The sequence below is a fragment of the Schistocerca nitens genome, chromosome 2 (assembly GCF_023898315.1).
Source record: "Schistocerca nitens isolate TAMUIC-IGC-003100 chromosome 2, iqSchNite1.1, whole genome shotgun sequence".
NCBI lineage: Eukaryota > Metazoa > Arthropoda > Insecta > Orthoptera > Acrididae > Schistocerca > Schistocerca nitens.
The window spans coordinates 1,036,845,978-1,036,863,302 of NC_064615.1; the positions used below are offsets into that span (position 1 = coordinate 1,036,845,978).

At 45.3% G+C, this 17,325-nt stretch overlaps 1 protein-coding gene across 1 annotated transcript in view; it reads left to right on the forward strand.

The window, feature by feature from the left end:
* The window catches only part of LOC126237384 (uncharacterized), a 451,256-nt gene that overhangs the window by 385,961 nt on the left and 47,970 nt on the right, over window positions 1-17,325 (forward strand). Inside the window, exons 4-5 of the mRNA XM_049947466.1 lie at window positions 4,617-4,745; window positions 14,467-14,617. Of these exons, the coding sequence (XP_049803423.1) occupies window positions 4,617-4,745; window positions 14,467-14,617 (280 nt within the window). The remainder of the gene's footprint in view (window positions 1-4,616; window positions 4,746-14,466; window positions 14,618-17,325) is intronic.

Below are 17,325 nucleotides of genomic sequence, written 5' to 3' on the forward strand. Positions count from 1 at the left end.
CTTTACTAAGAAAACTGGTATGACAAAGTTTCAGTTTTAATTCGAACCGTTTGTCCCAATTTTTATAGAAAGTTCCACCATTTGACTGTTAATTGTTTGTTTATTTTACATAATCATGATTTCAGCAATGTAGCCATCTCAAGTGCATGTCGAAACGTTCAAAAATGTCTGATCTTTCTGCGACATGTCACCGTCGGAAAAGCGTATTTCTGGTTTTGTAGACCAGTCGTCGTACTATCGAAAACGAGTACATATCGAAGATACATAATATGGCTGACAATGTGTACGATGCGAAACCACTAATGTACAGTATGATGTATTTAACAGCTACTGTATTCCTGTGACCTGCGTACATCACTTATGTTCATCAATTTAAGTGACCTCTTATAGAAACTTGCCGATGAGCCTTTGGTTATTTGATTTCACAGCTATGCAAAAAAAAAACGAATCTCTGGTTGGTTTTTCGTCTTCTTCAGGACGTGAGAAAGCTGGGAGCAGAGGCCTTAGTAACAGTATCGTGTTAACCGGCACCTCTGCTGAAGCAGGTTGCGCGGACACGCTAATTCCGTGGAGTGCTACTTCAGTAGAATGCTTAGCGCATGCGTTAAAAGTGGGTAGCTGTTTATATTGGCAGTAAGAACTAAATATGACGCTACCGATGGCATTTCCAGTATTCTGGAGTTGCCAGAACTGCGCTTCACTGGTGCAGTGAACATTCTTTGATACAGTGCGCATCCACAATTATCACAACAAGTGTTCGTCCGCTACCGCATAAAGGACTCTTCCAGAGATCTCCGCATAACACTATCTTCTGCTTTATTCATCCAAAGTCCAGTGCGGTAGCATAAGTGACTGAGGCCGAATGTCCAAAGGATTCCCGCTACAAAAATGACGACAGAAGACCGAAGTCGCGTGACAACAGTGCATTTAGATAAGGGAATCTGCAAGGTCCTTTTCAAAGGAACCATTCCGTAATTTGCCGTGAGCGACTTAGAGAAATCACAGAAAACCTAAATCTGGGTGGCCGGACGGGGATTTGAAACGTCGTCCTTCCGAATATTAGTCCATAACAAGAAGACTGTTGCCCACCCCAACATAACGCACCGTAGAGAAGAGAAGAAGATATCAGATGTATGAGCATATGCTGTGATGCCTAATCGAGAGTCAGGCTATGTCGACGCTGCGTTTCCCTGACTGTATTAAATGGCATCAGTCTTTCACAAAACCACTATACGAATGCACTGTCGACAACATTTGCCCGATGGCGGGCTGAGCAGGATTCTGATTTGGGGGAGGGGGGGGGGGGCATGGAGCAGGGACCTGGCCGTTAGGAAATGTGAATGTAAGGAAAGCAAGTTCAATTAACACATATTAAAGTTTATGGCAAGAACAATACCAACATCTCTGTTGGAAAATGGTTTAAAAGCACCCACTTGTATATGTGGTGCGGGTTTGCTTCGTTTTGGAGTCGTATTTCCTTGCGTACTATTAGGCAAGCTGGTTCACCGCGGAAAAAAGGAAAGCGGAAAAAATAGAGAAGTGTGAAGATGGTGATCTACATAGTTTCCTCAAAGCGTTGATCCTTCATGTGAATTTCTGCATTTTTATGGCAGTTTCTTAATGATAACACGAATTCTCATCACGGTGACGATTCTTTCCAGGAAAGAATTGTACTCACTTTGCATTTCAGTCAGATCATGGGAAGAATCCACGGGTAGCTTGTTTTCTTTTGGGAGTCAAGGTGTGTGGACAAAAGTTGCAACACACTCTTTCCTTCTTCTAAACATTTCGTCTCCTGCTGGATTCTCTGACAACAGATGTTATATTAGACCATTGGCATCCGCAAAACTACTTACTACGTGTGGTGGAGCATATGGGGTCAGCACATCAGCTCAGCGATAGCATAAAATAAAACCAATAAACACACCTGATGTTGTTACATTTAGTACATACCAGGTGATTGAGCTGCCCCTACCCATGGGCTTCAGGCAACCCGCATTGCCTTCAAATACAATGCAGAAGACTTTCATACACTCCTGGAAATGGAAAAAAGAACACATTGACACCGGTGTGTCAGACCCACCATACTTTCTCCGGACACTGCGAGAGGGCTGTACAAGCAATGATCACACGCACGGCACAGCGGACACACCAGGAACCGCGGTGTTGGCCGTCGAATGGCGCTAGCTGCGCAGCATTTGTGCACCGCCGCCGTCAGTGTCAGCCAGTTTGCCGTGGCATACGAAGCTCCATCGCAGTCTTTAACACTGGTAGCATGCCGCGACAGCGTGGACGTGAACCGTATGTGCAGCTGACGGACTTTGAGCGAGGGCGTATAGTGGGCATGCGGGAGGCCGGGTGGACGTACCGCCGAATTGCTCAACACGTGGGGCGTGAGGTCTCCACAGTACATCGATGTTGTCGCCAGTGGTCGGCGGAAGGTGCACGTGCCCGTCGACCTGGGACCGGACCGCAGCGACGCACGGATGCACGCCAAGACCGTAGGATCCTACGCAGTGCCGTAGGGGACCGCACCGCCACTTCCCAGCAAATTAGGGACACTGTTGCTCCTGGGGTATCGGTGAGGACCATTCGCAACCGTCTCCATGAAGCTGGGCTACGGTCCCGCACACCGTTAGGCCGTCTTCCGCTCACGCCCCAACATCGTGCAGCCCGCCTCCAGTGGTGTCGCGACAGGCGTGAATGGAGGGACGAATGGAGACGTGTCGTCTTCAGCGATGAGAGTCGCTTCTGCCTTGGTGCCAGTGATGGTCGTATGCGTGTTTGGCGCCGTGCAGGTGAGCGCCACAATCAGGACTGCATACGACCGAGGCACACAGGGCCAACACCCGGCATCATGGTGTGGGGAGCGATCTCCTACACTGGCCGTACACCACTGGTGATCGTCGAGGGGACACTGAATAGTGCACGGTACATCCAAACCGTCATCGAACCCATCGTTCTACCATTCCTAGACCGGGAAGGGAACTTGCTGTTCCAACAGGACAATGCACGTCCGCATGTATCCCGTGCCACCCAACGTGCTCTAGAAGGTGTAAGTCAACTACCCTGGCCAGCAAGATCTCCGGATCTGTCCCCCATTGAGCATGTTTGGGACTGGATGAAGCGTCGTCTCACGCGGTCTGCACGTCCAGCACGAACGCTGGTCCAACTGAGGCGCCTGGTGGAAATGGCATGGCAAGCCGTTCCACAGGACTACATCCAGCATCTCTACGATCGTCTCCATGGGAGAATAGCAGCCTGCATTGCTGCGAAAGGTGGATATACACTGTACTAGTGCCGACATTGTGCATGCTCTGTTGCCTGTGTCTATGTGCCTGTGGTTCTGTCAGTGTGATCATGTGATGTATCTGACCCCAGGAATGTGTCAATAAAGTTTCCCCTTCCTGGGACAATGAATTCACGGTGTTCTTATTTCAATTTCCAGGAGTGTATACTCTCGGTCGTTACGTGCAAACTGTCAGTCCTGCAGGAAAAACGAACAGGATCTTTTTCTAGGAAATTTAATGTAGTTAAATTTTCATACGGAATACGTTATCACTAGAGGTCGTAGTTTCCTAATTATTCAAGAGAAACGTACGAAAGTGCTTTTGATAGCCGCCTTCCTTGAATTACTGGAATACCGTGGCCTTCAACAAAAACGTGTTCCAATAAAATAAAATAAAAAATAACTGCAATAAATTTCCAGCGGAAGGGATCTGTTCATTTTTTCTGTAAGACTTATAGTTTACACAGTGATCGAGAGAATACGTAAATTTTGCGCGTGGTGGCATTTCAGGTTGCATAAAACCCATAGGTAGTGCCAGCTGAATCACCTTGTATATTTTCCAGAGTGTCTTGATCACTTCAGAGACGTTGCCCCATACCGATTTGTGACACAACACCGTTGAAACACTACGGACACACACACACACACACACACACACACACGCACACACACACACACACACACAAATTAACACTGTCTCTTCACAACTTAGTTGAATGTACAGCTCTTGTTTACAGTTGTTAGTTCAAGCTGCCGCCGTAGTAACGCGCTGCCGCCGCTTATTTGCCATGGCTGAAAGCAGTCTCGAAAACTTAACGGATTTACGCCATCTTGCATACTTGTTACATTAATTAAATAGTGAAAGGGAAGATTACTTCACCATCAACGAATCGATGATCCTCCATACAGGCAGGCTATCAGTGGTGTCCGTTGGCATGGAGAAATTAAATGGATTACATGGCGTAAAACTATTTAGTTTAATTATTTTCTAATTAATTGGCACTCAGGTCTGTGGTTACTGTCAAAGAACTCGGAATTTTTTCAGGCAACTGGAATGTGTGATTGAAATCGCGAAATTAATTTTACTCGTCTCTCTTTCTTTATGCTGGGGACTGGACTAGGCAGCCTTTGTGGCTTCGCCAAGTGCGTTGTATGCTTTCAAAAGTCTCTGTAGTACAACGTACAAGATATTATGAAATTATGTCTATTATAGAATGGTATATATATCAATATTTGGGGGTTCAGTATTCTGTGTAGTAACTGTAAAAGAGTGTGACTGAACAGCTCCCTGATGGTCGAATGATGTGTGGTTGTATGGTTTTCCTAGGTTTCACACTGGACAAGGAGTCTAACACAATAGCTATCATCTGCCAGGACGTTACTGTCATCCTGGCATTCGACACCCGAGAGCGGCAAATGCAGTGGCAGGTGAAGATATCAAACAATCTGGGCGAAGGTAAGTCTTAAACAGCTACAGTACCATAACTTCAGAAGGAAAGCAGTGTTTCTTCAATGACACATAGATATTCTATTGCCATACAGTCTCTCCATACATTTTTTGCATTACTGTAAGTGCAAGCTTATTTACTGACCAAGAATAGCAATGTTTTATTTTTGTGCATAATTTAACGGAATTTAATTTGCATTAATTCTTGACATGGTTGAAACAACAATTATTTCAAATCGATTTAAAGGATGAGTCAGGAGCGAAGTTACATTCGCTGAGGGGTTATAGTATTAATGATTCTGAACAAAAAAGTCGTATTAACATATATCCTCTTCTTAACAGTTTCCGAGGAAAGTAATGGAACAGGAAAAATGAAGAGGATAGTAAATGAAACATTGTGATCTAACGTTTTGTTTAATTCCTACGGATATTTTTGTTTCGTCGTTACAACTGTTGTGGCGTAACAAGACAGCCACGCCACTCGGAAGTAGCCGAAAGGCACGCGTTAACTCACGCAGGCTAGTAGATAGGTCTGAAACAGGATACGTAATGAATGCTATAAAGAAAAGTACGTAGCTCCTGGAATACTTAACTTTAATCCATCCTTGTGGTACATCGCTCTTGACGATACAAGTGAGACTCTTAAGATACAAGCTATGTAATGCTAATGGCGCCTTGCTAGGTCGTAGCCATTGACTTAGCTGAAGGCTATTCTAACTATCGGCTCTGCAAATGAGCGAGGCTTCGTCAGTGTGCATCGCTAGCTACGTCGTCCGTACAACTGGGGCGAGTGCTAGTCCGTCTCTCGGGACCTGCCGTGTGGTGGCGCTCGGTCTGCGATCACTAACAGTGGCGACACGCGGGTCCGACATGTACTAATGGACCGCGGCCGATTTAAAGCTACCACCTAGCAAGTGTGGTGTCTGGCGGTGACACCACAACAACTACAAGAAGATACATGTTTTTCTCATCAGATGGATTTTTCTTCAGCGCGAAAAGGTATCATCAGCGGCCTGTAATTAAAGACGATTCCTGTTTTAGATCGAAAAGCAGTTCGTTAACAATATTTTGGTTTTTACTTTTACTTTTACAACAGTTAGTTGATATTTACTTTTACTTTCACAAAAATTATTAAAGAACTGTTTTTCGATCTAAAAACAAATCAAATTGTAAATCTCTTCAGTTATAGACCACTTATGATGCTTTAATTCAATAAAGCGAAACGTACCTGGTGAGAAGAAGATGCGTTTTCTTTTAGTTGAAATGACGGAACAAAAATACTTTCAGGAATTGTAAAGCAGCTACGGACAGTATGGGCTCACAAATGAAGAATTTTTTTTAAAAGTGTATGTTTCCTCAGAAAATACGTTCAAAAAGTCCATCGTCAACTACAATGCATTTTGCAGCTCTTTTAACAGCTGCTGTGTTGCTGATTCGTATGGTCCTTTACTTGAGCACACACAGATCATGCAAGCGAGAAGTTCCTGCTTCACGTCCACTCTGCAGATATAGACTTCACTCTTAAGCCAACTACACAAACAGGAATCTAATGGCGTAAGATCGGGTGAGCTCGATGGCCAAAAAATGACTATGCAGCGACCGGAATATGAATCAGCTTCTTCGTTCTGAAAGCACATACGACGCTGTGTTGCCAAAGGAATATTCTCCAAGTATTCTGGTAATACATTTTGAAGGAAATGAAGACTCCGTACTCCATACAAGTAAATGGATGAGCTGATCATCAATACTATCGCAATACACGTCCATGGAGAAAACAAATTGAAAATTTGTCTCCACAGTAGCGTACAGATTTTCATCTGCGCACACGTGAGAGTTGTGCTTGTTATTGATGCCATTGCGGGCAAATATTAACTCATCAGTGAACAGAATACATGGAATACAGCGTTCATTGGCAAAGATCCACTGAAACAATTCCTTTCGTTTGGCATCACCTCCTACATTCAGATGTTGCACAATCTACCGATCATGCGGATGCAGATCCTGCTAATGTACTGTGTCCATAACGTTCACTGGTGGAATAGCAAGCTGTACAGCAATTCTTCTGAAGCTGGTAGTTGGATTACGTTCTCTTATTTCAAGAATGTTCTCGACTACAGTAAGGTCTTTTTGGACTGAAAGTTCAGATACAACACGTACCCTGGGAAGCGTTCCACCGCAAACAATCTGTTACACACGCTGCTAAATACCCTGCTATCCGCAATTCTGCGATAAGGAAATCGTATTCGGGAACAACGGGCTTCGAATTCCCATTGAAAAACCCATAGACAAAGGTCATGTCATCATACTCCACATGTATGACGACCAGTGGCATTTTCACTACTCTGTGTCGTACTGGTTTGTCTGTATATGGAACAACGCTGTAGTACATTGGTGCAACGTCTGTAGTAATGAGACGTGAGGTAAACAACGTGTATGCCTACACTTACAGCTCATGTCGCACCGCCATAAGCAACTGAAGTGCGCATTGAAATGGTCAGTAAACACAACACTATTTAGCCTGATGTCGCTTTGTTTGCATTCACACGTGAGTGCTGGTGAAGAAGGACATGCGGCTGACACCAATGATTTTCAAACAGCTTTGTGTCGGATACGGTTAAGAAATGGGCAGATGTTCGTTTGAAGTTTCTTGTTCAGCATCACCAATACTATGTCCTCCCCGATAGCTGAGTGTTCAGCGTGACGGATTGCCGTCCTACGGGCCCGGGTTCGATTCTCAGCTGGGTCGGGGATTTTCTCCGCTCAGGAACTGGTTGTTGTACTGTCTTCATCATCATTTCATCCCAACCGGCGCTCAGATCTCCCAATGTGGCGTCGAATGAATAAGACCTGCACCAAGGCGGCCGGACCTGCCCCGCAAGGGGCCTCCCGGCCAATGACGCCAAACGCTCATTTCGTTTACCAATACTATGAAGCCTGAAAGCTGATACCTTTCCTCCAGACTCACTACAAATCCAGAGGCGTCAGACACAGTCTGAAAAACGTGTAAGGATATTGCAGGAGAGGTTCTGCTGCGCCTATTCGGGATTAATTGGCACTGAATGTAGCCAATCAGACCGTTTTCCTGCCAAATTCAAGCTGCCCGCCAGGGATAGTGTCGCTAAACGTTTCCTGTGTTTGGATTCCTAAAACCGAACAAGAGAGCGATACAAAAATTAGACACGGGACGGTAACAAGCATCGAACCAGAACCAAACACTGAGCAGTATCGTGCGCTATCATCTACCCTATGAGAACAACTGACAATAATTGTATCTGGCTCGCCGCTTCAATTTTCGTACACAGCTGCCTGTTTGGCTAACTACAACAGTAATTAACTCGGAAACGGTTCAGTATGTCGATTTTTTTTCTTAACAAATATTTCTCAGCACAACCTACCCTACGACACTATTAAAAGCTTTTGAGGTTGTTTCTGATCACCCTGTATACTGGATAAACGCTCTTGAGCAGTTGAATTAGACATGGATGCTATTCGAGAGAGATCTCTCTTGCCGACCTTTTTCCAGCCATCGTTGTAAATAGTTTTTTCTCCGAATCATTTCTCATCTGACTGGTTTGGTGTGACCCACCACTACTTCTTCCCCCTGCTAACCCCTTCATCTTTCTCCTCAATTATTTATTGGATCTATCCCAATCACAGTCTTCCCATACACTTTTTGGCCTCTATAGCTGCCACTACTACCATGAAAATTATTCCCTAATGTCTTAACACTCACCCCATCATCCTGCCCCTTCTTTCTCCGATTTTGCAGAGAACATTATTTCATACGTTCTTAGACACCATAGTTCTCAGAATCATTCTATAAACGCTTCGAGTCTCTTCTTCTCTAGTTTCTGCCACAGTCCTTGAATGACTTCTTTACAATTCTGTGCTCCATACGTATATTTTCCGAAATTTACTCCTCACATGAAGGCCTCTTTTGGATACCAGTAGACTTCTCTTGGTCGTGAATGCCATCTTTGCTTGTGCTGCTCTGCTTTTTATATCCTACTTGCTTCGTCCGTCATTCGTTATTTTTCTTATAAGGTAGAAGAATTCCTTCATTTCGTCTACTTCGTGATGTTAGCTTTACCGCTAGTTTCATTTCTACTTGTCATTACTTTCTTCTTCCTACGGCTTACTCTAAGTCCGTATTCTGTGCTCATTCTGTTTTCATTTCGCTTAGTATGTCATGTGATTCTTCCCTGCTTTCATTGAAAGTAGCAATATCGTCAGCGTCACTTATCATTCATATCCTTTCATCTTGAACTGTAATACCAATCCTCAAACTTTTTTCTTCAATGTAGAGATTGAGCTGCAGAGTAGAAACACTGCATTTGTATCTTACACCTTTTTTGATCCAAATATTTCGTTCTTGGTCTTCCATACCTAATGTTCGTTCTTGATTCTTATACATACTGTACATTACCCGACTTTCCGTATAGCTTACATTTTTCCCATAGAACGTATTGCACCATTTAGCATTATCGAGGACTTTTTCTAGGTCGACTAATCCTATTAACGAGTCTTGATTTTTCGAAAGTGTTGCTTCCATTACCAAACGTAACGGCAGTACTGCCTCTCTAGTACATAACGGGTGGAATCATGGCATCTGATCCTGGTCAAGTAGTAAGAGGGTGACGCTTGGCACACTCCATTCTCGAGGGTCATACAGTCGATGAGATTTTCATTTGCCGCCGAATTAAGGGTCTGCTATCAGTACCTCAGTTCGGGAAAAATTTCATCCTTCGAATTCAACTGTGAAAGATCGAAGGATACAGAGAAAAATGTTTTAATGAAGCGAGTGCTAATTTTATGCAGCTTTTGTCCGACAAAAATTTTGAAAACTGGGTTTTTAGTCATGTAACGATGTAAAGCTCTGGTAACTTTCTCCTTCCCTAGACATGTTCTTAGGCTTGTTGGAATATTTAGATTTCTCTGTCCGGTAGATGACTTAGGCGTTCTGTCCCAGACTTCCAAATTTTTTTGCGCTAGCTGCACTTGTCCTTTCTTTTTATAAGTTTAGTTCCTTTTGCTTATATCATTTGTGTTACGCAGTATTGATTATCTGCCCTCAAACCATTTCACTATCTTCAGTAATTTATATACTGTATGTACACCTAAGAATCCTTTGCTCGGCTACATTGCAAATCAAGATCTCACTTGACCCACGTGCTTGACTTGTTGATGCAAGCGCGCAACCATGCTGCACGCATATGGAGGGGAAAATGCTATTGACTGACACACGGCCGCGTCGCCTGTAAGTCATAATGGAAACAAAGGGGACAAACTTTTGTTATGTACCTTTGTTGTGACCGACGATGGGAACGACCTCGAGAAATTTCCACATCAAAATGCAGCTCTCAACCTACATCTACATTTAAACTCGGCACGCAACTTGTAATGCATGGCAGACGGCTTCTTCCTGTTCCATCAGCGTATGCAGAGCAGAAAGAACAATCGCTTAAACACGTCCGTGCGCGATATAACTGGTTTATTCTTGTCTCCGCTGCGGGAGCGATACCTAGGGGGGATTTGGTCTATTCCTAGACTCGTCACTAAGTGCTGGTCCTGAAATTTTACAAGCAGGCTTGATCGAAACAGTTTGCGTCTGTCTTCAGGTGCCTCTCAGTTCAGTTCCTTCGGCATTTCTGTGACACTATGCCATGGATCAAACAAGCCTCTGACCGTTCGTGTTGATTTTCCGTGCATACGTTCTATATCAGTGTTAGTCGTTTTTGGTACCAGTGCTACACACCTGAGCAATGTTCTAGGATTAATTGCACGAGTGTTTTGCACGCAATCTCCATTTCCATAGTATTCGACCTGTCATTTGATTTACCTACCATTAAGCATATATGATCGTTCCATTTGAAATCCCTACAAATTTTTACACTCAAGTCTTTGTATGAGTTGATGGATTCCAGTTACGACACGTTGATATTGAAGTCATGGGTGACTACATATTTTGGTTCTTTGAAGCACAAAATTTTGCGTTTCTGAACGTTTAAAGCAATTTGCTAATTTCTGCACTGTTTCGAAATTTTATCAAGATCTGACTGAATATTTGTGCAGCTTTTCTCCGACAGTTATTCACTATAGATGGCTGCATCCGCGGTGAGAGCCTCGGGCTCTATTAATATTGTCTAAAAGGTAATTAATATACAACACGAACAGCAAGGATCCCAACACACTTCTCAGGCGCACACCTGAAATTACTTATACATCTGTCAATGGCTCCATTCTAAAGATAACGTGCTGCGTCGTCCCTACAAAGAAATTCAAACCCAATCACAAATTTGCCTGACGCCCCCGTATGCAGCTGTGTCGCTTACAAGTCTTGACACTTTTCTGAATTCATCAGATACTGCTACTTCTTACTACCTTGTTCCATGACTTTCAGTATGTCATGCGAGAGAAATGCGACTTTGTTGTCACATGATCAATATTGTCGGAATGCATGCTCGTTGGCATGGAGAAGCTCATTCTGTTTGAGATACCTCACTGTGTTTGAGTTGGGGAAATGATGATCTTATTTCCAAACCGACCTATCTTCACTTCAGACCAATCTCCAGTTTGTGGACATAGAATGTTGTCTACATGTTCTTTCATAATTCTGCTTGCCTTTTGTTTTCGTGTGTCATTAAACTTTTTCAATATGGTATCGGTAAATAAGTGTTATTTCCCAAAGTTTCATACCTCCTTTACTTGTTTATTTTATGCCACATTTTTGCACAGTCAACAGATACACTTGAGAATGATACACGTGAGTTAGAAGTAAGGATGTTATTCTGATTTGCTTGCGAAATGTAAGCCCACAGTGTTGACACGAGACAAAAAGTGGTCGTCTCTTGTAGTTAACGTAAGAGTCAGTCGGTAGAGGCCTTACACATGGAAAATTTTATGTTGTGAACCAGCTTGTAAGAAAATCAAGGATAACTGATCTACAGCCATTTTATAACAAAGTGTTTGTAGCGAAAGTGTATCGTGTTCCGAACAAATAATGATTCATTAATTCTTTCCTAAATACAGTAGATTACTTAGTGCCTGAGACTGTGTAAATGTGCCGGCCGGCGTGGCCGAGCGGTTCTAGGCGCTTTAGTTTGGAACCGTGCGAACGCTATGGTCGCAAGTTCGAATCCTGCCTCGGGCATGGATGTGTGTGATATTCTTAGGTTAGTTAGGTTTAAGTAGTTATAAGTTCTAGGTGACTGATGACCTCAGATGTTAAGTCCCATAGTGCTCAGAACCGTTTGAACCATTTTTAACTGTGTAATGTTATTAACTTTTTATGTGAGTTAGATAAAAATTGTTCATGTTTTTAATGACAATATGCGGAAAAATTCAGTGATTTTTAGGCCGAGCGACATAACTCCAAAACCGGAAGTACTTCCTATAGACTAGGATTTGTCTGTGTGTTGCGTCCGTATTTAAAACATGAAAGTGGTGTTATGTGTGAAAAACTGCGCACCAAGAATGGTTACGTCATTTAAAATTTGTGCCCCAAAAATTTTAATTTATTGGAGAAAAGTCACTGTGGAAATACGCTCTTCATATGTTCTGCTATTCTGCACCCAACTGATGCCAAGGACACTTCTCGTAAACGTGCGTGGCCCGTGATGTGTTCTAAATTCTGAGAATAGTTCTTTGCTCGAGTTTTATGGTGTATTATGGTTAAAACAGAGACCAACTCAACCGCTAGTTCGATAGAGATTCTGATAGGTATTCCAACGGGCGATGGAACTTGGTTCAGTTTTAGAAATATCAGCTGCTTCACAACGCCACTAATATCTATAATATGACTCAACTTTGTAGTGGTGTGAGAATTAAACTGCGCTAGTACTATCGGTTCTCTTTTGTAAAGAAACACTTGAAAAAGGAGTTCAGCATTTACGCTTTTGCTCTGTCTCCTCAGATTCAGTTCCTGTATCGTCCATGAGTGCCTGGACACTAACTTTGGTACCAAACTAGCAACCCTTACACTTAAGTAGAATATCCTTTGGCTTTGTTAGAAATAGATGTTTCGGTACTATCTTCCATGGTAGTCTTTGTAGACTACACACATTGCCCTCTTGGCAACCAAACGCGTTTTGTTCAGGGTCATTCTATGTATAGCTCTATGGTTTGTGCTTGGTTTTACACGTACTGTGGTGTAACCTCTGTTTCTACAGAAGTGCTTTTAAACTGACTGTATACTATGTAGGGACCCTCCCTTGATGAGCTGTTCTGCTGGGTACACATCTCTCAAGTTTATGGACAACTATTCTTCTACATGCTACTCTCCAACACTAAATGTTTAACACTACTGGCCATTAAAATTGATACACCAAGAAGAAATGCAGATGATAAACGGGTATTCATTGGACAAATATATTATACTAGAACTGACGTGTGATTACATTTTCACGCAAATTGGGTGCATACATCCTGAGAAATCAGTAACCAGAACAACCACCTCTGACCGTAATAACAGCCTTGATACGCCTATGTATTGAGTAAAACAGAGCTTGGATGGCGTGTACATTTACAGCTGCCCATGCATCTTCAACACGATACCACAGTTAATCAAGAGTAGTCACTGGCGTATTGTGATGAGCCACTAGCTCTGCCACCATTGACCAGACGTTTTCAGTTGGTGAGAGATCTGGAGAATGTGCTGGCTACGGCAGCAGTCGAACAGTTTCTGTATCCAGAAAGGCCCGTACAGGACCTGCAACATGCGATCGTGCATTATCCTGCTGAAATGTAGAGTTTCGCGGGGATCGAATGAAGGGTAGAGGCACGGGTCGTAACACATTTGAAATGTAACGTCCACTGTTCATAGTGCCGTCAGTGCGAACAAGAAGTGACGAGACGTGTAACCACGCCGGGTGATACGCCAGTATGGCGATGACGAATACACGCTTTCAGTGTGCGTTCACCGTGATGCCCCCAAACACGGATGCGACCATCATGAAGCTGTAAACAGAACCTGGATTCATCCGAAAAAATGACGTTTTGCCATTCCGCACCCAGGTTCGTCGTTGAGTACACCATCGCAGGCGGTCTTGTCTGTGATGCAGCGTCAAGGGTAACCGCAGCCATGGTATCCAAGCTGATAGTCCATGCTGCTGCGAACGTCGTCGAACTGTTCATGCAGATGGTTGTTGTCTTGCAAACGTCCCCATCTGTTGACTCAGGTATCGAGACGTGGCTGCACGATCCGTTACAGCCATGCGGATAAGATGCCTGTCATCTCGACTGCTAGTGTTCCGAGGCCGTTCCGTGTTACCCTCCTGAACCTAGCGATTACATATTCTGCCAACAGTCATTGGATCTCGACCAAAGCGAGCAGCAATGTCGGGATACGATAAACCGCAATCTCGATAGGCTACAACCGACCTTTATCAAAGTCGGAAACGTGATGGTACGCATTTCTCCTCCTTACGCAAGGCATCACAACAACGTTTCACCAGGCAACGCCGGTCAACTGCTGTTTGTGTAAGAGATTTCGGTTGGAAACTTTCATCGTGTCAGCACGTTGTAGGTGTCTCCACCGGCGCCAACCTTGTGTGAATGCTCTGAAAAGCTAATCATTTGCATATCACAGCATCTTCTTCCTGTCGATTAAATTTCGCGTCTGTAGCACGTCATCTTCGTGTTGTAGCAATTTTATTGGCCAGTAGTGTATATCCGTCATTGAGGTGCGACTTATTGCGCTTAATACGCTTTGCCCTGTGTTCCATGTCTTCAGACGTCCAGTTCCTGATCCAGATAACGTCGGCTCCTCCGCGCGCCAAGATAGCTGCTGGACCAGCGCGGCTGCACGTGAAGGAGCAGCGCTTCTGCCTCACCTCCGGCGTACCACCCAGGCTGCTGGGCTTCTGGGACATCAGCCAGCTCAGGCGAGTGAGCTCAACACTATTCTCTTGTCTGTCTTACATCAAGGCAACCTGCTGTATGGGCTGCGTTTTTGTATTATTACAGCCGACCGCTGTGGCCGAGCGGTTCTAGGCGATTCAGACCGGAACCGCGCTACTGCTACGGTCGCGGGTTCGAATCCTGCCTTTTTTTATTTATATACACTCCTGTAAATTGAAATAAGAACACCGTTCAAAATGGTTCAAATGGCTCTGAGCACTATGGGACTCAACATCTTAGGTCATAAGTCCCCTAGAACTTAGAACTACTTAAACCTAACTAACCTAAGGACATCACACACACCCATGCCCGAGGCAGGATTCGAACCTGCGACCGTAGCAGTCCCGCGGTTCCGGACTGCAGCGCCAGAACCGCTAGACCACCGCGGCCGGCGAGAACACCGTGAATTCATTGTCCCAGGAAGGGGAAACTTTATTGACACATTCCTGGGGTCAGATACATCACATGATCACACTGACAGAACTACAGGCACATAGACACAGGTAACAGAGCATGCACAATTTCGGCACTAGTACAGTGTATATCCACCTATCGCAGCAATGCAGGCTGCTGTTCTCCCATGGAGACGATCGTAGAGATGCTGGATGTAGTCCTGTGGAACGGCTTGCCATGCCATTTCCACCTGGCGCCTCAGTTGGACCAGCGTTCGTGCTGGACGTGCAGACCGCGTGAGACGACGCTTCATCCAGTCCCAAACATGCTCAATGGGGGACAGATCCGGAGATCTTGCTGGCCAGGGTAGAGCACGTTGGGTGGCACGGGATACATGCGGACGTGCATTGTCCTGTTGGAACAGCAAGTTCCCTTGCCAGTCTAGGAATGGTAGAACGATGGGTTCGATGACGGTTTGGATGTACCGTGCACTATTCAGTGTCCCCTCGACGATCACCAGTGGTGTACGGCCAGTGTAGGAGATCGCTCCCCACACCATGATGCCGGGTGTTGGCCCTGTGTGCCTCGGTCGTATGCAGTCCTGATTGTGGCGCTCACCTGCACGGCGCCAAACACGCATACGACCATCATTGGCACCAAGGCAGAAGCGACTCTCATCGCTGAAGACGACACGTCTCCATTCGTCCCTCCATTCACGCCTGTCGCGACACCACTGGAGGCGGGCTGCACGATGTTGGGGCGTGAGCGGAAGACGGCCTAACGGTGTGCGGGACCGTAGCCCAGCTTCATGGAGACGGTTGCGAATGGTCCTCGCCGATACCCCAGGAGCAACAGTGTCCCTAATTTGCTGGGAAGTGGCGGTGCGGTCCCCTACGGCACTGCGTAGGATCCTACGGTCTTGGCGTGCATCCGTGCGTCGCTGCGGTCCGGTCCCAGGTCGACGGGCACGTGCACCTTCCGCCGACCACTGGCGACAACATCGATGTACTGTGGAGACCTCACGCCCCACGTGTTGAGCAATTCGGCGGTACGTCCACCCGGCCTCCCGCATGCCCACTATACGCCCTCGCTCAAAGTCCGTCAACTGCACATACGGTTCACGTCCACGCTGTCGCGGCATGCTACCAGTGTTAAAGACTGCGATGGAGCTCCGTATGCCACGGCAAACTGGCTGACACTGACGGCGGCGGTGCACAAATGCTGCGCAGCTAGCGCCATTCGACGGCCAACACCGCGGTTCCTGGTGTGTCCGCTGTGCCGTGCGTGTGATCATTGCTTGTACAGCCCTCTCGCAGTGTCCTGAGTAAGTATGGTGGGTCTGACACACCGGTGTCAATGTGTTCTTTTTTCCATTTCCAGGAGTGTACATATCAATGTGCGAACAGTCGTAGTTAATCAAGCCTGGAAAACTAAAATAGAATGAAGACACCATCGGAGATGGTAAACATAAATAACATGAAAATAAAGCTACCACTTCGAAGTTAGGCTTCCCAGCGATTGCGCCCACTGATAAAGATATATGATCGTCTGCAGTTCGTTCTGACCTCATCTACCACTGCCTAGAACATTGCAGCTACACGGCGGGCTGTGAAAGGCACTCCATAGGTAGTTTGCGAAGCATTGTCGATATCTGGTATGCCCAGAAACAGCATGATGTCTTTCCTGCAAATAGAACCAGAATTCAAGTAAATTCTTGTGTCCGTCACGATAGAGGTAATGGACCGCATGTCCACGTATCCAAGTGACGGAGTTGGTCCGAGTCTTGGCGTAAAATGTCTCATCCGGAAACAATAACGTGCGTGCAGATATATGCTCTGGCCTAACTCGCAAGAGATAAGCCAGCATTTGCCGCACTAGGTGCCAAACCGGTTCCGCTTCTCCACAGCTGAGGTGGTGCTCGTTAGAATCTACTGTATTACAATCCACACAATTCGGAGATTCTGCCATGTGGATATTGTAGAGACGTTCTTGTGTCACCAGCTTGCCATTAACGACTGCGTACCATTGGGAAACAACATCGGAATCAAGCATGGCATCGTGTACGGTCTTCCATACCACGCGCCACCGTACGTCAGGATATTTTAGTTCGACCACATTTAGGGGGCGGCGTTGCAGCATGTCGTGATATAGACGTCGAGTTGTGGCCATCCGTGGTGTCGTGAGCTCTACACTGGAATAACTTCGTTCTAAATAGAAACGTCCTATATAAAAGAGGGGCGTTGGGGTGTCCTGTAGTGGCACCGGCGCTCTTAGTGAAGCAGGTCGTAGAGCCGTCAGA